The sequence below is a fragment of the Pogona vitticeps genome, chromosome 3 (genome assembly GCF_051106095.1).
Source record: "Pogona vitticeps strain Pit_001003342236 chromosome 3, PviZW2.1, whole genome shotgun sequence".
In the NCBI taxonomy this organism is placed as follows: Eukaryota; Metazoa; Chordata; class Lepidosauria; order Squamata; family Agamidae; genus Pogona; species Pogona vitticeps.
Window position 1 is genome coordinate 113,886,089 of NC_135785.1, and position 25,291 is coordinate 113,911,379.

The following is a 25,291-nucleotide window of genomic DNA, read 5'->3' on the forward strand; positions in this document are numbered from 1 at the left end:
CTTTGTGTACCTTGGCTCAACCATCTCTCTGGATGTCGAGCTGGATAAACGCATTGGCAAAGCAGCCACCATGTTCTCTAGACTCACAAAGAGAGTATGGCTCAATAAGAAGCTGACGACACATACAAAGATCCAAGTCTATAGAGCCTGTGTCCTAAGCACACTCCTGTACTGCAGCGAGTCCTGGACCCTTTGTGCACGGCAGGAGAGGAAGCTGAACACGTTCCATATGCGTTGCCTCCGACAGATTTTTGGCATCACCTGGCAGGAAAAAGTCCCAAACAGAGTAGTCCTAGAACGAGCTGGAATTTTCAGCATGAATACATTGCTGAAACAGCGACGTCTACGTTGGCTTGGGCACGTCGTGAGAATGGCTGATGGTCGGATCCCAAAGGACCTCCTGTATGGAGAATTAGTGCAGGGAAATCGCCCCAGAGGGAGACCACAGCTGCGATACAAGGACGTCTGCAAGCGAGATCTGAAGGCCTTAGGAATAGACCTCAACAGATGGGAAACCCTGACATCTGAGCGTTCAGCCTGGAGGCAGGCACTGCATCGTGGCCTCTCCCAATTTGAAGCGACCCTTGCCCAGCAGGCCGAGGCAAAGAGGAAATCACAAAAGCAGCAAAACCAGGGAGCTGGACAGGGGACAGATTGGATTTGTCTTCAGTGTGGAAGGGATTGTCACTCTCAAATTGGCCTCCTCAGCCACACTAGACGCTGTTCCAAGTCCTCCATACAGAGCATGCTACCATAGTCTTTCGAGACTGAAGGATGCCTAAGGGAATGGCTATTTCGTCCCAAGTTATCTGGCATTGCTTTTCTCCAGTTTCTGGTAAGTGTGATCACCTATCCTGCTGCAAAGGAACAGTTGCAGGGCTGTTTAGAGTAACACTAACAATGAGGAACTTTTTTACAGCACTTCCCTTCAACTGAGTACCTGCTGTCTCCCCTCCTCCAAACTATTTTTCTATTTTTATTATGTTTGTCAAAATTGATGCTGTATCAGAGAAGTGCTATATTACTTCTGATCAATAAAAATAAAAAAAGAGGATGGAGAGAAGGGATGTTTCTGGTGGAAACTGCTGATTCCAGCAAAGATGGATCTTTTTCCTAACAGTATTTTTTTTCTTATAGCTTTCTGCCTCTGAATGTGTGTTTGTGTGTGTGCGAGTGTGTACACACATACGTATGCCATCTCAAACTTTGAGGCAAAAAAAAGCAAAGAGAGGGCAGGAAAATGGCACAGCACTCATTATGATCTTCTCAGCAAAACTGTGTTTTAAGTGTCAAAGAGGAGATTCGTCCTCATCTCCGTTAGGCAGATTGTGATTGCAATTTCTGCTTTTCAGTCCTAAAGACAAAGCAGTCCCTCCCCCATGAGTAAGAAAGGAAGTGAGCTCTGGTGAGAACCTTTGGTCTAGATGGGTGGGATAGAAATCCAATCAATCAATCAATCAATCAATCAATCAATCAATCAATCAATCAATCAATCAATCAATCAATCAATCAATCAATCAATCAATCAATCAATCAATCAATCAATAAAAAGCTTTGCCTCTAAGGCATACCAATTGAAAAGAGATCTGTGAACAATTGCAACAGGATAATTTATCATAGTAGTATGAACAGCTACCACAATTTCACCAGTGGAAACCAGCAGGGACTCTGTCTGAAAAATCTTGAAGCAAGCTGGGTGTTCCTCCCTGAGTAGCTGCACCCTTAGTATATAGCATTCTGATTGACGATGTGGATATTGATTGTGGTCTGAATTCCCCAGAGTGAGTAAGCTTCACTATAGCTTCAAATTTCTGTTTTTGTTTGTTTATTCATTTTTTGCTTTAAATGGAAGGATTCCCTAGACACACATACAGTCATTGGAAATAAAATTGTGCCTAGTGTGAATGAGACAGATAGGCAAAGCTCTTCTCCTCATGGCCTACTCGTGGGCTTTGTGCAAACGGAACACTGGACAATAGAGGCCAGATATACAGATCCAGCTAAGCTCTTATGTTTTCTGTCCATCATACCCATGTGGCAGCAGCTCTGTAGCAATCCACAAAACAAACATGTGGAATTTCTCTTCGTGTTCATAGCCAGTTTAGTTACTGCCAACCCATAAATGACTAAGAGAACTTGGGTGGAGATGACTGGGAATGCAGTCTTTCAGTGCAAAGGGCAACAAAGTAAAGAATACACTGTAGGAAATAGTTGGGGATTGGTACAGGGAAGGGAGTAGCCTTAAAAGTATTTGCTTCTAGGACTGACATCCTCTCACCTAAGCAGGGTGTGTTCAGCAAGGGGATACAGCAAGAAGCACAATCTCTTAAGATACATAAACATGTTTGCATGAAAACATGGGAATGCATTCATATGACCAACCAATGATAGAAGTTTAACTGTTTAGTTATACATTGAAACTGTTGCTTTCCTCAGTAGCTCAGCTGGAATTCCATATGAAAGTTAGAAATCAAGCTAACAGCTTTAGAACACCTTGGCCCTCACCACTCAATTTACTGATAAAAGCAGAAGCCATGTATATATACTGGGGAGAGAGAGAGAGAGAATCTGTGTTCTTGTCAAAATGTACATGCTTAGGGAGTGCACTGATGTAAAATCAGCAGTTATATATATTTCTTGTGTAGATGCTACCAGGGTTCCAAAGGCAACCATACTGTATTCTAATCTTCTAATTCTGTTCACATGGTTGAGCAGTAAATGCCCAAATGCCTCTCATCATAAGAATGAACATTCAGTTAGTAGTCCAAATAAACCTGTGAAGTCTGGTCATGGTAAATAAAAGTTCAAAACTTCAGCCGATGGTATGATTGTGATCATGTATGTTGTCTGCCTTTTCTCACATTCTGTAAATCTACTTCTCCCAGGACTGATGAGCTTAGTTGCAAACAGGTGGGGCATACAACAAAGCACATCACACTACCAGTGTGAATATTGGTGAATTGTCTTAATATGCTGGAACAGCCATTTTGGTGACTGCTTCCTCTCACTTTTTATGCGATTGTAGAGCAACACCTAGTGTTCAAAATAATGAATCTCTAGCATTCATTTTAACAGCTGTCTTATGGAAAAGAATATTTTTGGCCAATGTGAAGACACTAGAAAATAGATGGTATGGGTTGACAAGGTGTCACATCTGGAGACAGTTCTGAACACATGCAGTAAATCTGGCTTTTTTTAAATGAGTGATTGAAAAATAGACAGCATGGGCCCAGGTTTATATCAACCCAAATTCAGGGAGTGACAACGTCAGCTATTCACCTTGCAATTTGCATTGGATTGGATGCAGATAAATTTGAATTAAAACCTGGTGACTACATGACATAAATCTCAATGTAGGAAGCCCATTGTGGAAGTCTCTTTTGAGTTGGGATTTATCTTTTTTGCTCTGGTGGCAGGAATGATTTAATTTTTTTTCCTGTTCAGGATTACATCACTTTTGCCTGCTTTCTTGCCCAGTATGATTGTCTGATCCAATGCAAAAGGAAGCTCATAGAGATGTCAGTTCCCTGCAACTGATTTCCCCTTGCCTCCAAACTTATATATATAAACTTGTACAGTATATATAAATATAGCACTAGAATATACTATCACTAGGGCACTTGGAGAACAATAAAAAAGAGAGGTGGAAATGGCCAATTAACACCTTGCTGCCATCTTAAAGCTACTGGATTTCCTTGTGAACCAAGCTCTCTACCTCTGCCCCTGTGGACTGCTGCAAATTGTTGTTGGATGGCTACAGTGAATGCACCTACGGAAACCTGATTTGATAAACCACAAATCACTGTGGATCAAACCATATTTTCCCCACAGTGTAGTCACACCCACTCAGTGGTCTTGGGCAAGCTACTATCTCTTGCCTTGGGCAGCTTTCTGCAACAAGATTCACATTGACCTGATTTGCACCGCTAGACATCCTAAAAAGCTAAAATTAAAGCTGAATGTCCTAAGTTTCCTAATCATGACAATTAGGAATGGAATTTTTGTGGTGGGGGACTTCTACTCTCTTAATTCAGAGTGAATGCCCAGGCCAAATTATAAAAATAAAATGCTTCAAGAGCGGCAGGGGGTAAAATAGCCCCTTTATCTCCCTGCCATTCCCACATTGTGTTAAGTAGGAAGAAAAGCTCTCCACTGTAGTGTGCGAGTTGTAAGGATTCCCCACAACTCACAAAGGTTCATAACAGAGCAAATCCCAATGGAGGGCTACAGTAGAGCTACATTAGCAAGCTACAGACAAAGCTATTAATTTCCTCCTCTCTCCCTGTGTGGTCAGTTAACATGAATTGACTTAGGAAGCCCAACTTCCCAGATGTGGCTTCACCGTGAATCAATTTACATTTGTCTTTCTGGTTGATCACACCCTATTATTCACTTATCAGAATAAGGATGGCCTTCCAATTACATTGGTCAGGACAGATAGGAGGAGAGGCTACCAATTGTGCTCTTAAAGAATATCCCACAACTTCGCTCCCTTACATCCTTCCTCCATCACACCATTATGTGCAATGTGTTGGATGCTGTGTGCTTCACACATGCACAGGTATCAAAGACAAGATGGGATTCACAGGGACTGTTCTACACATCCAGTGAAGTTTCACAGCCTAGTCTTGCTCACTGTCTGAACAACAGGCCACCTATCTGTTCTCAGACAGATATCTGTACATTCATGAGAAAAGGTTCCATACATGTGTAGAACTACATCTGAAGAGAACTTCTGTTCCTGACCAAGAACTCTTTGCCTCCACTATCCAACAGGTGCTGTGAGAAGAAGGGATGAAATGGCTCACAGCTCTCAGGGCGTGCAAGGCTTCTTGGGTGGGCATTCACTGAACACCCAAATGAATTTGTACATGAACATCCTCAAAGTGTTTTAGACCTTAGCAGAGGATTCAGCACACTGAAAGTAATGTGTTTGTCATGCAATAACTCCATTGAATATTAAGATTAGATTCTAGAACCAAGATTTGTACATATAGTCAGAACACAAATCCATTTCTCAAGTTCAATTTGCAGTCTGATCGCTGCAAACACATCAATGTGACCTATGCTTCAACATTTCACAGGGGACAACAGAAACATGTTTATAGTATCTCTGTTATATTAAAGGTTGTTAGATATTCCCACACCCTACTTGCCAAAGATTTGACTCCATTGCTGTGTATATTATACCCATTTACTTTTCAGTATGTTGTCCTGCATTTAATTAAAAGCTAAGAGTGTGTTTAGTTTAGGGTTATATATATAAGAGAAAGACACAAGACGTCAAGAAAATAGCATGAGAAGAAAAGTTAATTCCCCCTCCCTCAATATTATAGTTCTTGTCTTAACTAATATTATCCTGTTAGTCCATGTTATCTGCCAACAGTTAATAGACAAGGAGATCCAGCATGGCTATTCGAAGTCTCATCTAGTTTGGATTTTGGTGTTTATATTTATGAATATATTTAATGTCTCTGCCTTCAATTTCAGAATCAGAAAAAGATGAAAAAACAGACAAATTTGGGGAACTGGACTTACTTCCTGATAGTGAAACTGACCTTCATTGTAGTGGCCGGAAGGAGCCTTTAAGATTCAAGCTAGGACCCTCTTGGACATCTTCAAGCACTTCATCCTGAGGTGATTTATCTCTCAATGATTAAAATATTGGCATGGTATGCACATTTAGGACACTGTTCTACATGATAAGTCTAACTCTACCTCAGACCTCACACTCATTTTCACGGCAGTCAGGAAAAGTGTGAAGACCAACACAATGTGAAAGTATGTATTTTTAACAGTAGTGGATATTAATACTCTTTTGGCAGGAGTTGTGTTTAACCTTTGGAAGCATTACAACATGACAAGCACACTTAGTGAAATCCTTTTAGCAAAGCAATGCTTCAAGGCTTCAATCTTACTCTGTCTATAAATACGTAGCTCTGGGGAATGCCTGTACGACAAGCCTCCTGCCAAGTTGAATCTTCATAATCTTTAGTAGTATGGAGCTGTGTTATCTCCCAGACTGAATCTCCTGCACTTATCTAGGAGGTGTTCTCTTTCTGCTCTAATTACAGGTTGCAGTACAGTGCACGGCGAGTGTGGTAAGACTTACAACCACAAGCACGTCAAATAACAGAGTATGAGCAACTTAATCCACAAGCTGTTGGAGGAGGGCATGCTGTTTATCCGAAGCCAAGAGTGGGCTGGACAGCAGTGGCTAAGAAAAGAAACCCAGCAAGAAGAACAGGAGAGGCAAGCAACGTTGCCCACAGCCAAAACAAGACAGCACAGAAGAGACTCCAAGGACTTTAGAGAAGACAGAACAATAAATTACAAAAGGGTACCCAATTCTAAGGTAACAGCTTTTCCCTTGTAATAACTGTAATTTGAAAAATGAAAACAAGAGGTCTTGCCCTGTTATGAAACTTCCACCAGGCTTCCTTTCACGAAAACAATTCCTCACCACCCCGTGATTTACCAGGCCCCGTACAGCTAGCAAGTGCTTGATGATCCCCCTCCCCTTTCTGCTTGCTTAGGCAGGAGGTTTATATGTATCAGTAGTTTTATCCATGGGACTAGCAGCAACAAGGGGCAACTTAGACTGTGGAAACTGTGCAGGTTTCCTTAAGGCAAAAGATAAACACTTCCCAGAAATACTACTATTATGTTGTTGTTGTTTCAACTCAAAACTTTCAAACTGCCTGCCCCTGTGGTTATTTTCAAGTTGTTGGACTTTGTTTCATTGTCAAAAGCACAAATTGCCTGACTCACAAAATCAACATGTTGTGTAGCTATAACTGTTGTGTGAAATTTCCATCTCCCCCGAAACATGTATCTCTCTTTCATGAAAAGGTAGACTTGCTTAAGGCAAGCATGCAGCAAAAAAATGTGGGGTGGTATTTTGTTTCTTTGTTTTCATTTGTCTCTCCAGCAAACAACAGTTCCTGGCTCTGATAGGCACTCAAATCCTTCAAACAGATGTTTTCCTTAACCATCATTGGTTTTTTTAACTGCAATCTCCTTTCTTTGCTTTGTAAAACTGAATGAGAAAGAGAGGACATCTGATTTGTAGAATGTTAATGAAAGGCTTACAAGCTTGGAAAACTTTGTTAGAGAACCTCCACTTGCGTCAACTCATTAAAAAGAACAGAGTCCAGAACTGGAGGTGGAAGGAATTATGTTTCACACTCCTGCATGCTCTGATTTCATGATGCAAATGAAAATTATCTCCTGGGGAGGAGATAGTGTCCCAAATAAACCCAGCTGCCTATGAGAAGTGAAAATAACAGTTTCATACACCTTTCATAACTGATATTTCCTAAAATACATATCCCCATGAGGGAAGATTAACTTCTTAGATTCCAATGAAATATGAAATAAAGAAATATTCCAGCAATGCCATTTTCTAATTAAACATAGAAACTTCTACCGAGCTGCCCTCTTATCACCTGAGGTTTATTAGAAACATTCACTTTCAGGGTCAAATTAAACAAGGCACTGAACTAAAAATTAGCAGATTATTTTGATCCTCCCTCCAAAATACAGTTCCTTCAGAGCCTCATGCCTGTGTAATGAGATTTGCAAATAAAGCCCTTGTTTCCCTCTTAACGACCAATCACCAAACAGCAAGCTAATTTTCAAAATGCAGAGCTGAGAGATGTGCTAGGACAAACAGATGCCTCTGATCCCTTTAGGAAGCACCACTTCTAAATGCAGAGCTGGCTGTCTCACCATGATTGGCCTCAGATTGAGCTACTTACATCAGCTCCAGGAAGACTAAAAACGTAGTCTTGCTGGAGCTGAAGACTCCAGGAAACCAACTTCCTAAAAACTATCAGAAGCTATACTTTAGACTTGTGATTATCCAAAAAGAAACAACTCCATCAGGCCACCCAAAATCCTAATTAAAATTTAGTCATATTTCATCATTAGGCCAGTCATTAGGTTTTTATTTGTTTGTGGCCCTTAAAACTCTCCAAAATAAAATTTGCCTTTAAGCAGCTTATGGTTTGGAAACTTAGTTCATGTCATTTTGAACAGTGTATCCGTGTTAGTCTATTTCAGCATGTATAGAAAATCCAGGAACAGAAGAATTGTGGCACCTTAAAGACTAATAGATTCAGTTCAGTGTGAAGCTTTGTGAATTAAAATCCACTTCCTCAGGCACATGGGGCATAATAGTTGGGCCATCGGTTTTCCCCATTGAGCTGTTGGCTTGTGAACATGGAACTCCTTGTCGCCTATGGTAACAGGCAAAGTGTTAAATCTGATTTCGGTATGAAAGTCCTTTTCTTTCTTTCTTTTGCTTCTAGAAAGACTATTTCTGAGGCATCCAATGCAGGGGATCAGAAAGCAGGAATGAATCATGCTGGGAACCATTCCTCGAAGAACCACAGCTCAGAAAGCAAACAGCATTACGAAACACCAGCTCTCTCTGAGCTGCAGAGGCTGGTGTGGAATAGAGGAGGATCGGACAATCATGTGGACCAAGTGTGGCCAAACCTCTACCTTGGAGATGCGTAAGGGAATGTAGGAATTACTTGCCAGTTATTTACCTCGCAGAAAGGAAGCAGGGGGTTAGATTAAAGAATTTATTCTCTTCCCATTGATTTCTGAAGCTGTCCTCATTCCAGTGGTTTCAGAGGCAAGGTCAAATTCGTGGGCCTTTAGAAGTAAGCAGTCATACTGAAATATAGGTTGATTCCTCAAACAGCTACAGGTAGCCTGTATGGTGCCATGTTATGTACATTAGCCTTGTTGCATTTGCATTAGGGAAAACAATGATGCAATTGTTTTCTTTAATCAAGGGTCCATCTTTATGGAAAGTACTGTGGCCAGCTAGCTGCCTTCTGGAAGTTCACATATTCTCTGTGATTCTGTAGTAAGTATTATTGACCCCATGCAAAATCAACCTCAACTCTACAGAGCACTTTTTCTGCCCTGTGGATATGTTTTACATTTGAAGAGGACAAGCATGGTTCAGTCAAAGCTTACGAAATATGTATAGGTTAACAACCATAGGTTTAGGCCATCGCCCTTAAAAAGAATAATAATGTGTTCCTGTTACTCTTTGAAATATTTAAAAAGAAGCACATTGTCTTGTGACGATGTTGGAAAAGTAGTTAAATTACATTACTGGTTGTGCTTTCTGATTACTTCCCATTGCTTTTCTAGGGGTGCAGGACTAATGAAAGAATGGCATGATAGTTGAAAAATTCACATCTATATATCTCTTTACATATAAGACCTTAAAATGCACTTTAAAAGCAATGTTTGAAAGTAACTAGGAAGCATGACTCTTAACTCCAGTATGATAAGCTCAATAATATGAATTACATTACTTTAAGTGTAACTTTATTACACTTACTTTGCTCCCAAAGTAAGTTTGTATAACTAATTACCTTAACTGTAATCCAGTACTTTCACAATCTACTACTACCCTACCAAAAATTTAACAGGTAAAACTCCTCCTGGCGTTGAGATAAGCGGTGGCTTCTAAATTTTGTTTGTTTACTTGCTATTTAATGACTGAAATGAAGTAGTGAGTAACAGGTAGAACAGGCCTATTAAATCAGTGGGGATTTGGTAAATCAACTCCGTAAGTCCCATTGATTCAGTGGACCTCCTCTAGTTCTGGCTTACTACTGGAGCTCATAAATCTCCTTTTCCAGTCTCAGCTTCTTCTTTCAAGTTACTAAGGGAAACATGCACGATTGTACCTATCCAATGCATATAGTCATTGCTGTCTTGCGTGGTAGGTTAGTCTGGAACAGTGTGTTCAGCACCATTTTTCCTACCAAAGAAAAAGAAAAAAGTAGTCATAGCAGTAGTTGTGGGGAACATCACCAAATGACTTTCCACATTTTTGGAATATTTGACATTATATTTATAATATCTATCTTCATATATTTACTCACAAGCAATTTATTGTACATTTAGTGGTTTATCCCTATATACTGTATGTCTGTGTGTAAAGTACTATCAGCTTTTAAATACACAGATCAGAGGAAAGCAAGCCTTCTAATGTACCTTCTAGTTTACAGTTACAACCGTGAGAAAATCAGCCTCGGGTGCGTTCTAGGACTTTGAGGGATGGGTGGCGAAGACCTGGTGGGTTCTATAAAGACTCATAATAGTTCTGCAGTCAAGAAATACGGTAATGAGGCATCATCAACCCTGTTAAGTCACTCATCTCACTCTCTGACTCAACCAGTTTCTGCTTCCCTATACTGGACAGGCTTGTGCTGCAGTTTCATTAAAAGTCAGGGGATTGGTGGGATGACATTTGAGGGGGAAAAGGGATGGGCTAACAATGTAATGTGGAATTTTTGTAATGAGTGAATGAAGGATAATAATTCTAGAACAACGGACTATGGGGAAGCAGGCTTGCTTGCTTACTCAGTTTTTCACTAATCTGCAGATACTAGACAGCACGGATTCTAGAAGCTGCAGCCTCTGAGAGGGCTGAGGATTATACTAAATGATATATTTTGCACATGTTTGGAAGAGGTGCTTCTTCGGGTAATAAAATATGCCTGAGTGCTATAGGGCATCATTTTGCTCAGCTCCCTATCATGCATTTAGTGTGCTTTTTGTTGTGATTGGTCATTGAAAGATAAACAGGTATCCCAGCACAAGCTTTTCACACATTGCCTCCTTGCAGGTTTGGCTTTCTTTCTTTCCTGATTGCTCATCAGGAGTTAAATCTAGGTTTAATTTGCACATCCGACTGCTCAGGTATGCAGCTCCGAGGAAGTCCTGCCATTGGATGACAATGCACTCGCTGCTTCTAAATGCAAGCTGAGTGCCTTGTCTAGACCAGGCTTCTTTGGCAAACCTCTTGAGGCACATACAGTGTCTCCTTGTGTTACAGGAAGAAATACATATTCCACTAAACATCTCATTTGACATCAGTTGATGAAGATTCCTGAGACCCTGTAGGGTCTCTAGAGGGAGAACTACTGGTTGTCTGCTGTTTCCATGAACAGATTGACAAGGAAAGAAAGACAGACTGACTGTAAACATGACTGCCCAATGGAACAGTCCATGCATAGCCACAGTCCAATAGGCAGGGGCTTCTATAGGTTTCAGACAGTGCTATGTATTGGAGCAGTGGGAAAATGGGAACTTCAGTGATGCTCGGGGAGCTAAGTTATATGTGCTTATTTGTGCCTCCACAGGAAGTTCCTTGGAGGCCTGTTAAATAAATCCACTTCTGTATGGAGCATCGGTAGCAACCTTCGTTATCTTTCAACAGATGGGCAGCTAGAAGTAAAACAATCCTTCAGAGCCTTGGCATCACCCACATCCTTAATGCAGCAGACGGACCATACAACATCAACACTGGAGCTCGCTATTACAGAGACCTGCCCATCGAGTATTACGGGGTACAAGCCTTCGATGACAATGCATTCAATATAAGCATCTTCTTCCATGATGCTGCTAACTTCATACGCAAAGCCTTAAACAGTGAAGGAGGTAAGAAAGAAAGTGAGCTGGCAGTAGAAGTAGGAGCCACATTCAAGCATTAGAATTCTCTATGCCAAAAGCTGCAGCTCTTCTGATTCAGCAAAGCTATTTAAGGGCAGACTTTAATCTTGCCATTTTTAGCAACAGACTTACAGCTAAGCAAAGGTGCTTTGCTTAATTGGCTCTACTTGGTCACAGCTGGGGCATCTCTGTGCCTGATCCCCTGAGGTTGAGGGGTGCATGTAGAGATGTTGCCATTATTAATTCTCGTGAAATTAGATGTCACTGGAGTTGAGGGATTTACTCTAGGTAAAGGTAAAGGTTCCCCTTGACATTTAGTCCAGTTGTGTCTGACTCCAGGGGGCGGTGCTCATCCCTGTTTCCAAGCCATAGAGCCAGCGTTTGTCCGTAGACAGTTTTCCATGGTCACGTGGCCAGCGCGACTAGACACGGAGCGGCATTACCTTCCCACCGTGGTGGTACCTATTTATCTACTTGCATTTTCACATGCTTTCGAACTGCTAGGTTGGCAGGAGCTGGGACAAGTTTCGGGAGCTCACTCTGTTGCGTGGATTCGATCTTACGACTGCAGGTCTTCCAACCGTGCAGCACAGAGGCTTCTGCGGTTTAACCCACAGCAGCACCGCGTCCCTTATTTATTCTAAGGATGACCAAATTCTGCATCCAACCCAACATGCTTGCTTTCTACAAATAGTGTGGCTTATTTGCAAAATCATAGTGACTCTGGAATACGGGTGCCAATGATAATTTTCCATCATTCTAGATTTCCCAATGTAGAAGGAAATGAAGGTAATGCTTGCCTATATACTGAATTTTGTGGGGATTCCATTATATTAAATGGTCTTCCTAAACCATTCACACATCCTTCCTGCCAAAAAAATTTTTTTGAGATTAACAAAATTAACACTACAGCATGTATCTGACATATTTAGGTTAGATGACCACAGTTAGCAGTGGATCATATGGTATTAAAAGATACTTATGATCCATACAGTATATTTAAATGTTCTGAAAATCTAAATTTAATTACCTCAGAAATCCTTATATCATGTCTTTAATGTACATCAATGTTATAATCCCCATATTGTGGACACTTGGGAGGAATCTCAGGACAGAAACAGACAAAAGAGTAGCTTCCCTGTTGGAAGACAAAAAATCTGACTGCTTTGTATTCTCCACAGCTGTCCTGTTTACACAATCATCATGCAAACAAAGCCCAGTATTTGCCTCCTAAGGACCAATCACCAAACAAAAACAAACTAATTTGCAACTTGCAAAGCAACACTGGTAGATTATCAGACCTCCTCTGTGCCTTAAGGCTATTCTGCTTTTAAGTGAAAAGCTGCTTCCTCATCTCTTTCTACCCTAAAAGAGGTTTTCTGAAGGCCACCTAAGGTTAGCTGAATGGGCAATTTTCAATCCACACATTTAAACTTCCAACAATAATTGTAACATTATGTCCTACACAAATATAGATACTCCTCCACCATTCATCTCATGAAGTATATTCTTTGCAAAATCAAGATGTCTAATTCTGCGTGTTCCACATTCATTCAATGCTGCTTTTTTTCTTTTTCTTCAGCAGGAAAAGTATTTGTCCATTGTGCTATGGGGTTAAGCCGCTCAGCCACTTTAGTGCTGGCTTATTTGATGATCCATGAAAACCTGACGCTTGTGGAGGCCTTAAAATCAGTGGATTCACACAGAGGTATTTGCCCAAACACAGGCTTCCTCAGCCAGCTCCGAGACCTGGACATCAAATTAAATAATGAAAGGAAAACTATCTAAGCGCTTGAGGCAAAAGGTAGTGAAATTGCATTGGAAGGACCACAGATACTTCATTATGAAACCATAATTCAAGCAGCACAACCCTTGTTTACTCAGATCCTTCTATATTAGGGGTGTTCAAGCATATGTGTTTTTTTTACAACAAAGTCCCAGAATTTCCCAGGCAGTATGGCCACTGGGACACCTTTGTTCTGTATGCAATAAAGATATGAGTTTCATATTTGTCTCTCAGGGGAGATGAATATGAAGCTTGCCGGCACAAGTGGCTGGCACGATCAGGGCCTCTCCCTTCAAACTGGGCATCCACTTATGACTCGCCTCATGACCCATGTGGGCATCATCATCAAAAGCATACCAATCATAGCAGTAGCCCAGCTGGTGCTGCCCCATCTCTCTGCTCGGCTGGCCACTCCAGCAAAGGGGAGGGATGGTGAGCCTCCCCACTCAGCTCCTGAGTGGCCACCCAAGCAGGGAGGCAGGGCAGCACCAGCCGGGCTACTGTCATGATTGGCGAACTTTCGAAGATGCCAGCCATGCATGCTATGCGGCAAGTCGGGAGTGGACGCCCGGTTTGACAGGGGAGGGTCCAGTCGGACTGGCCAACTGTGCCAGTGAGCTTCGTATTTGTCTCCCCCAAGAGACAAATGCAAAGCTCCTATCCCTAATACGTAATAATAATTGTGTGCCCTCAAGTCAATTCCGATTTATAGTGATCCTTTTCAGGGTTTTAGGTAAAGAGTACTCAGAACTGCTTTACTTTTCTCTTCTTTTGGGGGGTTTCTTGAACTGTGCAGCTTGCCTAAGGTCACACAGGCTGACCCTCCTGGGAAGCACACTGGGGAAACTGAGTTCCCGACCTCTGGCTCTGTAGCCAAATACCTAACCCACTGAGCTATCCAACCAGCTGTACAGATAAATAGATACTCATCCTGTATATACTCTACTCTTTATATATATGCTCCACTCATTTTATCAAACACTTCCAGTTTGATTCATGGTAGCTCACAACTCGATTACACCATTGGTCTTCAGCTGCTAGAACATGGCCCATCTAACTTGTAGTGAGTCAGTTTTACCATTGTTTTTGAGAAATACGGGGAAAGACAGAGTAGGGCAATGAAATCACATGCCACAGTGGAGAGGAGATCCAAGTTTGAAAACTCATAATTATTATCCCACGCTGTCTTAAAGCTACCCTATGGGATAAATTCAGCTACGAGACAGGGAGTGGCCTAGGATAGTTGACCCCATTCATTCATCTGAAAGCTTTCTAACGTGACTTTCAAGACTTAATAATGTTATCAAAGTCATAAAAACAAAAGGAAATGTGACCGGCTGCTATTTATTTAATTACTGATGCCGCTGTTTGTAATGGGGTTGTAAATAGAGACAGGCACCAGCCTTGGTTCGGAGGTTCGTGTTGGTTCATAAACATGGCACCTTCCCTTCCCCTGCCTCCCCAGCTGGATCCCTCCTCACCAGCCAGTTCAGGCCTCCTCCTCCTCCTCTTTGCCCATTTGACCAGTCACCGGCAGAAGCACAGGCTCCCCTGCCTTGCTCCGTGGCTGATCAGCCATTCAGACAAGGAGTCAGACCCATGACTCCTGCCAGGGACTGGTCAAACAGGCAAACCCATGCTTCTGCCAGGGACTGGTCAAACAGTCGAAGGAGGAGAGGACCCATGGTCTGACTGGTGAGTGGGTCATTGGCTAGGGAGGCAGAAGCAGCAGCTGTGGTGCTATGCATACAAACCTCCAAACCAAGATTTGTTTGTAAATCATGTCACTCAGCACAGAATTTTCTTGCACTGGATGAATGGTGGCATATTTTCTTCATTCACTGAGATATCAAAATAAAATAAAGTAAAACATACTTGGGAGAACAGAGTCATGTTATTGTTACAAAACAAGACTGGGATGCTGTTTAGTGGTCACTGGTATGTTAATATGTGTATAAGACTTAACAGTATTCAAAATACTTTTTATATATTTATCTTATTACAATCCTTAAAACAAAATAATGGTGTTTTTTAATCCCAGAACTGCAAGGCAATGCAGTTTGAAAGGTAAAATACACACTGTGTTGAATATTATATATAGAATGCAGATGCACTCTGATTTCTTCCAAGTAAATGTAAGTTCAATATAATTGTAAAATGCAAAAACCGGGAAGGTTTAAACATTTCTTGGTTGGTGGGGACAGAAGGGGAATGTTTGCCAAGCCAGCCAGAAGACAAATATTTGAACTAGTGGAGACCAGCATGTTAAACTTCTGCTGGTCTTAACACTGTCATGACTACTGGAATAAAATGATGCTTACTTCTGTTCCTTGATGAGAAAAACATTTACTTGGAAATGAACACTTCTGGCTGTGGAAGAGGATAATTTATATTTAAAGCAAAGTAATATAAAAATGACCATCTGCAACAGATTATTGGACTATGTCCAGAGGAGATGAATCAAGGTGATAAAGGGTCTGGAAACCAAGTTCTGTGAGGAAATGGTTCAAAGAGCTCTGTCTGTTTAGCCTGAAAACTAAAAGACAGAGAGGTGATATGATGATCGTCTTCAAATATTTGAATGGCAGTCTCCTGGAAGATGGAGCAACTTGTTTTCTGTGGCTCCAGAGGACAGGACATAAGCAAATTGATTCATATTTCAAGAAAGGACTTTTAGGCTAAGCATTAGGAAGCACTTCCTGATGATTAGTTAGCAATGGAGTAGATTACTTCAGAAGATGGTGGACTCTTCCTCCTTGGGAGGTTTTAAAACTCGGTGACCATCTGTGAGCGATGGTGTAGCTGTGAGTTTCCTCCAATGGCAAGAGGCTGGAGAAGATCCATTCCAACCCTACCTATGATCATTCTATGTACATGCCTGACTTCCAAGCAATATAGCAAGAGGAAACATGCAGATGCCCTCATATGCTGGGAGGCCCCGAGTCCAGATTGGCATGGTCCCTAGTGAGGTGTGGTGCAGAATCCTCTCCCATGGTAGAAGGATTACAGTGGTCTGGGCATTCCAAGGATTTTTATACCCTAGCCTCCTTGTGTTGAAACTGGCAGAAAGGAATGGGAGACAATAGCCACATGAAAAGGCATGTTACTCTTAGAACAACAGGTTCTAAGATCCAACATGCAGTTTCATCCTATGCAGGGGCAAGATCTGTTCTCAATCATCCCAGAGTGCAGGACACGCAACAATGGGCTCAAGTTAAAGGAAACCAGATTTCAGTTGAATATCAGGAAAAACCTCCTAACTGTTAGAGTAGTACGACAGTGGAACCAGTTACCTTGGGAGTTGGTGAATACTCCAACACTGGAGGCATTCAAGAAAAACTTAGACAATCACTTGGCAGATATGCTTTGATTGTATTTCTGCCGTGAGCAGGGCGTTGGACTTGATGCCCTTATAGGCCCCTTCCAACTTCACTTTTCTATGATTCTATGAGTCTAGCTTCCACTAAATTTGTTTATTTATTTAGTTGTTTGTTTGTTTGTTTGAGTTACATACCACCCATCTGGCAGCCAAGGCCACTCTGAGTGGTTTACAACAAGTAGACAGAACAACGAAGTAACAAAATAAAACAACATCAATACATTTGGGGGTGCAAATCAAATATCATACATTGCAGTGAAAACAGAGATACAATATAATAAATTACAATTAAAAGCATGAAAAACGTAAAAACATGGAACATGGCAGTGTGATGGATGTCATCTGATTGCGCACTGTTGTCTCAGGCTGTTGTTTGTTCAGGGAAGACCTGTCTAAATAGCCAGGTTTTTAATAGCTTTTTGAATATGCCCAGTGAAGGGGCTAGGTGAACTTCAGGCGGAAAAGAGTTCCATAGTTGTGGGGCTGCCGCCGAGAAGGCCCAATTTCTAGTAGCTGATTTCTGGGCCTCTCTCGGGATCAGAACTCTCAGCCGCCCTGCCTGCGACAACCTTATAGGATGGGCAGACCTAACTGGAAGGAGGCGCCCAGCCAGATTATCGAGATCTCAAACCATTTAGGGCCTTATAGGTTAATACCATCATCTTGAAACTGGTACAGAAGCAAACAGGTAGCCAGTATAAAGGGCCAGGGTGAGGAAGATATGTTGGTATTCTCTAACCCCACTCAGTAGTCTGGCCAACACGTTCTGGATCTGCTGTATTCTCCATCACAGTCCCAAGGGCAGCCCCACACAGAGGACATTACAGTAGTCTAAACAGGTGACATGGCATCCATGAAACAGTGTATACAGTACATGTGTTTTATGAAGCACATTTTCTGTCCAGGACACTTCACACATGCTGCCCCACATGCTGATAGCAGGGTTGTTTGTCAGTACTGCCCCCTAACCTGCCACCCTCTACAGCATTAGCTACAGTACTAGGCATAATCACCTGGCGTGGTTACAGAGGTGACGTTCCAAGCGGGCACTTCTGAATTCATAGCTTAGTTTCTTACCCATCCATTATACACCCGTTCTTTCTTTGTTTAGAAGACTTTATACCATTTTCCACAATTCAAACATATGTAAAACTTTCAGGGAAGAAATAGTTTTTATAACAGCTACTTCAAGGAAGGAGCAGATTTCCTAAATTCAAATCTGCAAGAGAGCTCTGCTTGCATATAGGTAATTCTGAAAAGCTGCTAGCAACTCTTTAGACGGCAGTAATCAACTGCTGTAAGAGTTAGTCATAATCCTGGTTTTTAGAAAAAAATTATTTTGGTGATATTTTTGAATATGTCTCAGCTGTTCAGAGAGATCTTAGGAGTTCTTAGAGGGACTTCCTTCTGTTTTGCATGTCAAAATGAATGCTAATGATAGAAGAAACACTGAATTGTAAAGCTCTTCAGGGAAAAAGTGGTGGGCTTGTCATGAATTTGATTATGAAAAGTGTAAAAGTAGAATAGAGATGGATTTTGTTTCATAACTGCAACGAAACAACTAGAAGCTGACTAATGTCCAGGTGTTAATTAGGGAGGAAAAAATTGTACAAGGTCAGTTCTTTTTCCAGCAGAAGAAAAAAAAGTAAAGAAGAACAAGCTGACCCTTATCTTATCAAAACTCCAATGGACAAGGACACAACGGCTTAATTTAAGAAAGATGGGCGAAGAGAGAGAAGAAGAGCGACGGAGAAGAGATGGAAGGGAGAGAGACGACACACCGAGAGATAGGCAGCCGACAGGACTTTATTTTGAGATTGCGTAAGAATGCTTATTTAAGATATAGTTAGACAGTTCATTATTTTCACTTTATAGAGGAAATGACTGGTGGCTAAGGCTGGGGGTTATTTTGGAAATAATTTGGAAATACTGAATGACGTTAAAATGAGCTTGTTGAAATGATATCTTTTGTAATAAAATATAAAAAGACAAATTGTCTGTAAGCTGTCTCCTTGTTTAGACTAAGCTACTGTGGTAAATTGGATATTTTGGAACTAGGATTGTTTTGATCTGGCCACATTACGCTACCAAATTAGGGTCCTAAATTAATGAAAGGAAGATTAGATCTTCCAGAGCTCCTAGACATTATTTATTTAAAATCGAGACAGACTTCGGTGAAGGAGTGAGAAGTCGCCTAGGGCAAAATTACAGGACCCGATTTTGCTGGCAATAGGGATGGATCATTCTGAATCCCTCTCTGTTTCGTGTAAAGGCAGTTCTAAGGAACACTTTTACGACAGAGCTGACAATTATTTTTTTCCAAGAGACAACAGAAGTTAAGAAAATGGCTATAAACCTAGACAGGTACTGTAGTGGAGCTGTCCTGAGCAGAAGGGAGAACTAGCTTTAATCCACAGCCTACAGCAGCTAGCTTTGCTTTCAAGCACTTTGGAGTTCAAAAATGTTACTTTTTGGACTACAATTTCCAGAAAGAATAACTTTTCCAAACTCTATTCTATATTGGCTGAAATGTTACTGGTTACAGATGCTTGCTTGCAAGAGACAGCAGATTCAGTGAAGGAAGAAATGCTTCTTAAGGTTCTCACCTCTATTTTTTCCTCCTTTGCATGAACATATATGACTGATGTGCAAGTGATTGGACTGCCGCCGTCCCCCAGTCAAAATGGTTTCCTCTGCCTCAATGGTAGAAGCCCAGGCTGGTGAGAAAGACTCTTTGCAATTTACTAGTGTGGCCATTGAGTGGCTTGCACGCAGGTCAGACACAGTCCAGCCAAAGGCAAGCATATCAATGTCACTGAATGGGACAGCTAAGCACAAAATTAAATTTATCTCTAACATTGCTAAGTTATGCAATAAGGTATGTGTTATTCATGAGTTATATGCTAATATGGTTAAGAGGTGGGGCCAAAAGAGATGTTAAAAGGTGGAGTCAGAGAGGAGGACTCAGTTGAGTTGAGTCAGAGTCTGTATTAGGAATCGGAGATAGAAGGAAGGGTCTGAGGAGTCATTAGTCTGAGTGTAAACTGATAATTTCTATAGAAGCTTAATATTGAAGCTTGGTGAAGAATGTGTTTATGAATTGTTCCAGAAACCAGCTGCAATCAATAAACCTGTTCTATTAAAAAGACAGTGATGAATGGACCTCCGTCTTTCCTAAGTAAACTAAGTTGATAAGGAGATGAACTGGTGGCAGCGTGTCAAGAGGTGTTTTGGTTTGCCTTTGAGAGCTCTGTGTTTGGGGAGACAAACAGGGGCCACGAGGGTGAAAACCACAATTGCTTTAGTGAAGTAAGCCACAACTAGAGCAGACCCATTGAATTGTAGGATTTGGTGGGTCAACTCCATTGTTGAATCAATTTCCATTGATTCAAAGGGCCTATTCTACCTGAAATGTTGTTGTTATATGCTGTCAAGTTGGAACTAACTTATAGTGACCCTACCAGGGATTTCAAGGTAAGTGAGATATTTTAGGAGTGGTTTCACCAGTTCCATTCCCCCAGTGAATTTCCATAGCTGAGCATGGGTTCAAACCCTGGTCTTCAGAGTCCTAGTCCATCATTTTATCCACTACAGCACAGAGGGTATCATTGTAATAATCATCATGTGCTGTCAATTCATTTCTGACGTATAGTGATCCTTTTAAGGGTTTTTAAGATAGAGAATACTCAGAAATAGTTTACCATTCCCTTCTTCTGGAGACACCTGAGACCGCAGCTTGCCCAAGGCCACACAGGCTGGCTCTGTTCACAGGAGGCACAGTGCGGAACTGAACTCCCAACCTCTGACTCCTCAACCGGATACCTAAAGTAAAACACTGTGCTATCCAGCCAGCGGTTGAAACTTAACAGTGCTGAATAAGAGAATTTCAGCCAATATGTTAACTATTTTACAGAGGTTTTCAGATAATTCTTTAAATTCTAAATCTACACGATTAATGGATCTACAATAAATATAACAGAATGAGATACTGCATAACTTTAGGCATTACTTTTAATGCAATGTCAAATGAATCTATAGCCTTACTTGAGTGTTAGGTTAGGATCTATAACCTCCCCACCCCCCAAAATGAAATAGTTTTAAATGTACAGATCTATGTTGCTCTCATTAATTTCACCCGGAAATTAGATTTCTGTTTTTAGTCATCACTTGTATGGAGTACTGCTTTCATAGCAAATATGTAAAATAGATCAACAAACAACATTATTTTTTTATTAATATTTTATTTTTAACAAAGGGTAACAGGAAGGAAAAAGGGATTAAGGTTAAAGGGAAGAGGAGAAATAATGACATACTAATATCTCTTCTATACATATTGCCATATCAACATTCCAAATTGCTCTTTTTGCTATTTTCTGCCTTCCAGATTTAAGTTCTCATTCTAATGCATGTTCTTCAAGCAATGTCTACTGATTCAATCCATTTGTAGAATAAGTCCCATCTTTCAGTTGCCTTTTGTAGAGGACAGTCCTTCATCATTTCTTATAAAATGTCCATTTCCGCTGTTTCCCGTATCTTCTCTATAAGATCTTGTTTCGGTACCATCAAACTTGTCCAATTTTTGGCATAACGAATTCTAGCTGCAGTGACTATGTATATAACTATATACTTCTTTGCCTTATCTATGTTATCAGGCATCATACTCAATAAAAACAGTTCTGGGGTTAATGGCACCCAGAGCAATATTTGTTGCAACACAGCATGTACTCTTTTCCAATATTGCTTCGCTACTCTACATGACCACCACATATGATAATAGCTTCCCACATGTGCTTCACATTTCCAGCACACACTTGATACATCTGTATACATCTTCAACAATTTTTCTGGAGTCATATGCCACCTGTAAAACATCTTATATATATTCTCTTTAAAATTAACCGATCTTGTAAGCTTCATATTTTTTTGCCATATTTTCAACCATTGATCAATATCAATATTATCCCCTATATTTTGTGCCCACTTAATCATACATTCTTTAACCATGTCATCTTGCATTTTGATTTCTAACAGATAATTATACATTTTCTTGACTATTTTATCTTTTGAACCTAATAAAAACTTATCAAATGTCGTTTGTTCTGAATAAAAGCCTTCTATTTTGTCTTTTGTATATCTAGATTCCAGCTGTGCTCTGGACCACCAGTCTATAAGAAACAACATTATAACCTGGTAGAGAGAATGAAAAAACACATTAAGGTGTTATGATTCTCTTCAACAGCAGATGTCAGTATAAATCCAGGCCAGTTAAAGAATTGTGTTTAACAAGGTTGGAATCAAATTCCAGCAACATCTAGTGTTGTTGTTTTTCTTCAAAAATGGGGGAATCAGCATTATGTCTTTGTCCCAGAATATAACCTGAAACCTCTTCCTCCACTTTATCTTAACACTCTAATCACACAACTCTCATCACTTTCAACAGGCCAGATTTCTGTTGGTAATTGACACATAAGTAAGTTAAAGTGCAAGCCTCCCTGATAATTTATGGGGTTCCAGTGCCCCACTAATTGGTGCCTCATTAGTTTAGTGAACTCTCCAGAGAGCATTTGCACTAATTGGGCAGTATACAAGTTGAAATAATGAATGAATGAATAAGTTAGCAGCAACTGAACGATAAGAATTATGCAGTTTGACTTACATGTCTATGCCACCAACAAGATTCTAGCCTCTGTTTTACATAAATATATTGTAAATGATCTTATTAATAATGTTAGCCACTATAGCCATTTTGATTTCTCTCAAGGCCAATTGGTCACAAGACTGAAACAAAAGGCAGGTGTATTATGACATAAGAATGGTACTGTAAATCAACCTCACATCCAAAATTTATTTAAAGCATATTCCAACACTGGTGACTATCATGTTGGTGCTCTTCTGTATCTCGCTTCCCAACAGATGTTGGGAAGTCCTCTTCTTACCATGAAATGTGGCAGAACAAAAGTTCTCAGAGATACCAGTCTAGCAGTCCATGTGGTGTAATGAATAAAGTCAAACTCGGAGTTGGAAGACTCCTAATCAGCGATGGAAATGGGGGAAATGGTAAATGATTCCTTGGACATGTCACACACTTCAAAAACCCTATTAGGATGGTCACAAATTGAAAGTGAACTGACAGCATATAATAACCAAATGTCTGTCTGAAGCACTCTTGGGTTTGTCCTTAATGGAATACATGACAGAAGTAATGGGAATCTCTTTTATACCACTGCACTTTTATTTGTGTAAGAATAGCAAGACTTGCTATTGTTTGATTTGCCTTTCCCCAGAGCTAAGAAAAGTTACTTTTTATACCTACTTTTCCCAGAATCCTCCAGCCATCATGATTTTCCCAGCTCTGCTTGTTCCATCTTCATCTTGGTGACAAGATACCCAGTGTGAGGACAGAGTGATGAGCTAGGACTCAAGAGACTCCTATTCAAATCACCGTATAGCCATCAGAAGTCACAAGGTGGCTGTGGGAATTGGTAGAATCATTCTTTAAATATCTCACTTGCCTTGAAAGACCTGTTAGGGTCACTATTAGTCAGTTCTGACTTAACAGCACATAATAGACACCCCTAGATAATAGAGGTGCAAACTCTAAAAGCATGAGCTCAGGATGGCTCTGCTGAAACCAATTCATAGTTGACAATCCATTCTCATCTGGGCTCCTTTCCATCACTGCCCAGCTGCTTTTCACTCTGAAATGTTTGGAAGTCCACAAGAAGAACACAGTTCATGGTTTATAATTAACACAATTAAAAATAGAAATTGAATAAACTGAATGCAGCAAACAGGGCAGAGAGAGATGGTTGTGTAACTACCAGCCTTGAAGGAAGCGCCAGAAGGGTGTCATCCTCTAAAAGAGTCAAGTGCAGGCATTGGAGCAGCTCTTCCTAAAAGGCAAGTCATTTTAAGCTTGATGATAAGCTGATACTCACTGAATTTAATGCATGCATTGAGTAGCACAGTGTTCATTAACTGAGCAATTTGATTACAATTACAGCTGCACAGCATGTTGTTGTTCTTGTTGTTGCTTTTGCTGTTGTTGGGACCTCAGAAAAAAGAACTGAGGGTAGACCTGCCAACTCTTCCTAATATGGATTGTATATTAACATGTGACTATGTGGTTGCCTGCCTACCTAGAGGAAAAATAATAGATATTTAAAGAATCTTTTTTTAAATGTAAAGAGAGAAACCAAACACTGTAATGAAGCTGAGATTTACTTTATTTTTTAAAAATAATAAATTTCCACATGCAAATTCCAAAACTGGAGAGATAATTTTGCATACAGGTAAACTCCAGATCTCTTGTTTCAGCAACAAGAATGCCTGAGAACTTGAGACTGCACAGGACTTGTTAGTAAATCCCCATCTCACGGCAAGTGAAAGGGCTGAAATTTTGCCTGAGCACATTTTCTGCAATGTTTGAGAGCAGGGCACCAAAAGCTGTTGTTGCAATGGTGACAGGAGCCTTTGGCTGCAGCAACTCAGAAAGCTGCCCTCGTGAAAAGGGTCAGAGCATGAAAGAGGATCTCTGGCCATCCCTGGCTGAGTAGATCATGTCCTAGAAGGGGAAAAAGAAGTACAGGAGGCCAAAAAAGGTGGGATCAAGGGGGTTTTGAGCTGCAAAATGGTGAAGTTCCTTGGAAAAGAGGGTTGCAGGTACCCGTTAGTCCAGAAGAACAAAGACATGAAGAAGAGGCAAGAGTGAAGAGCCTGAAAGGGAAAAACAGAGAGAGAGAGAGAGAGAGAGAGAGAGAGAGAAGCAGAGAAGAGGAAGCTATGCAATTGGAGGGAAGCTGATATTGACATTGGTTCATAATGTCACATACTGTATCTAACCACACTGCTTAAATATGCTATTATTACTGTATAATACTAATATTAATACTGATACAGATGTTTCAGAAGCAACTATGTGAGTTCGAAACATCGCTCTTTGTAGTTGAGCATTCACAGACATGCTCCTAAATGTGGGATTTAAGTGTCAGTTTGACATTCAACTTTTGAATTTCCAGCACTGAAATTTGGATAGGCAAATTTCATGCATGCAAACTTGACATGTAAAGATCCAGGCTCTTTCCTTTTTTGCACAGCTCCAGATGTTTTTGTGTGTAGAGGCCTGGTGTTTGCATGTGAGAGGGGGAATCTTGCAAATGTATCTCGGAGTGAATATTTAGGCAGAATGTGCCTTATAGGGCAATTTTAAACACTTTTATTCAGAAGACTAACCTAGTCCCAAGCCATTTGGGATTTTAAGGCTGTACTGTCCTCACCAACCTGGGACTAAGGGCCTATTGAATGCAGTAAGGTTTCCCTCTGGGTATACCTGTGTTGGAATACCCTAGATAGGTCATAGGAGACACTTTGTTAAAGCGGAGGGGGAAGGAACTCAATCCCTCACCCACAAGTTACAGGTTCTGCTCCCATAGCACCTGACAGCAGACAACAGAAACATGGCTACAATGGAGATCCCTATGCATATGGCGGGGGCCTAAATATTACAGTACAGTATTTCACATATATTACAGTGGCAAAAATCTTGTTGCTCACTGTTGTAAATCAGACTAGAGCAGGGCCATTGAATCAATCTGGATTTGGTGAGTCAATTCCCCAGTTAGTTCCACTGATTAAAA

At 40.8% G+C, this 25,291-nt stretch overlaps 3 protein-coding genes across 5 annotated transcripts in view; 2 read left to right on the plus strand and 1 right to left on the minus strand.

Annotated features, from left to right (window-relative positions):
• Nucleotides 1-25,291, minus strand: part of SAMD8 (sterile alpha motif domain containing 8) — a 127,879-nt gene that overhangs the window by 77,754 nt on the left and 24,834 nt on the right. The window contains exon 1 of one of the 2 annotated variants that reach the window (XM_078391086.1): nucleotides 12,521-12,547. The exons of the other annotated variant lie outside the window; for it this stretch is intronic. The gene's annotated coding sequence lies outside the window, so the exon portion shown is untranslated. Of the gene's footprint in view, nucleotides 1-12,520; nucleotides 12,548-25,291 lie in introns of those variants that run through there. 2 annotated transcript variants of the gene reach the window in all.
• LOC110080339 (dual specificity protein phosphatase 13B-like) lies at nucleotides 1,821-13,366 on the plus strand. Of its 2 annotated transcripts, XM_020796161.3 has the most exons (4): nucleotides 1,821-6,355; nucleotides 8,313-8,519; nucleotides 11,258-11,478; nucleotides 13,076-13,366. In XM_020796161.3, exons 2-4 carry the CDS (start codon nucleotides 8,359-8,361, stop codon nucleotides 13,276-13,278), a joined length of 585 nt encoding a protein of 194 aa, XP_020651820.3. In that variant the 5' UTR covers nucleotides 1,821-6,355; nucleotides 8,313-8,358; the 3' UTR covers nucleotides 13,279-13,366. The 2 variants fall into 2 exon arrangements, with proteins under 2 accessions (XP_020651820.3, XP_078247217.1); XM_078391091.1 differs by lacking the exon at nucleotides 1,821-6,355 and having other exon boundaries at nucleotides 8,316-8,529.
• DUSP13B (dual specificity phosphatase 13B) overlaps nucleotides 13,836-25,291 on the plus strand; it is a 32,838-nt gene continuing 21,382 nt past the window's right edge. Inside the window, exon 1 of the mRNA XM_020796136.3 lies at nucleotides 13,836-23,555. The gene's annotated coding sequence lies outside the window, so the exon portion shown is untranslated. The remainder of the gene's footprint in view (nucleotides 23,556-25,291) is intronic.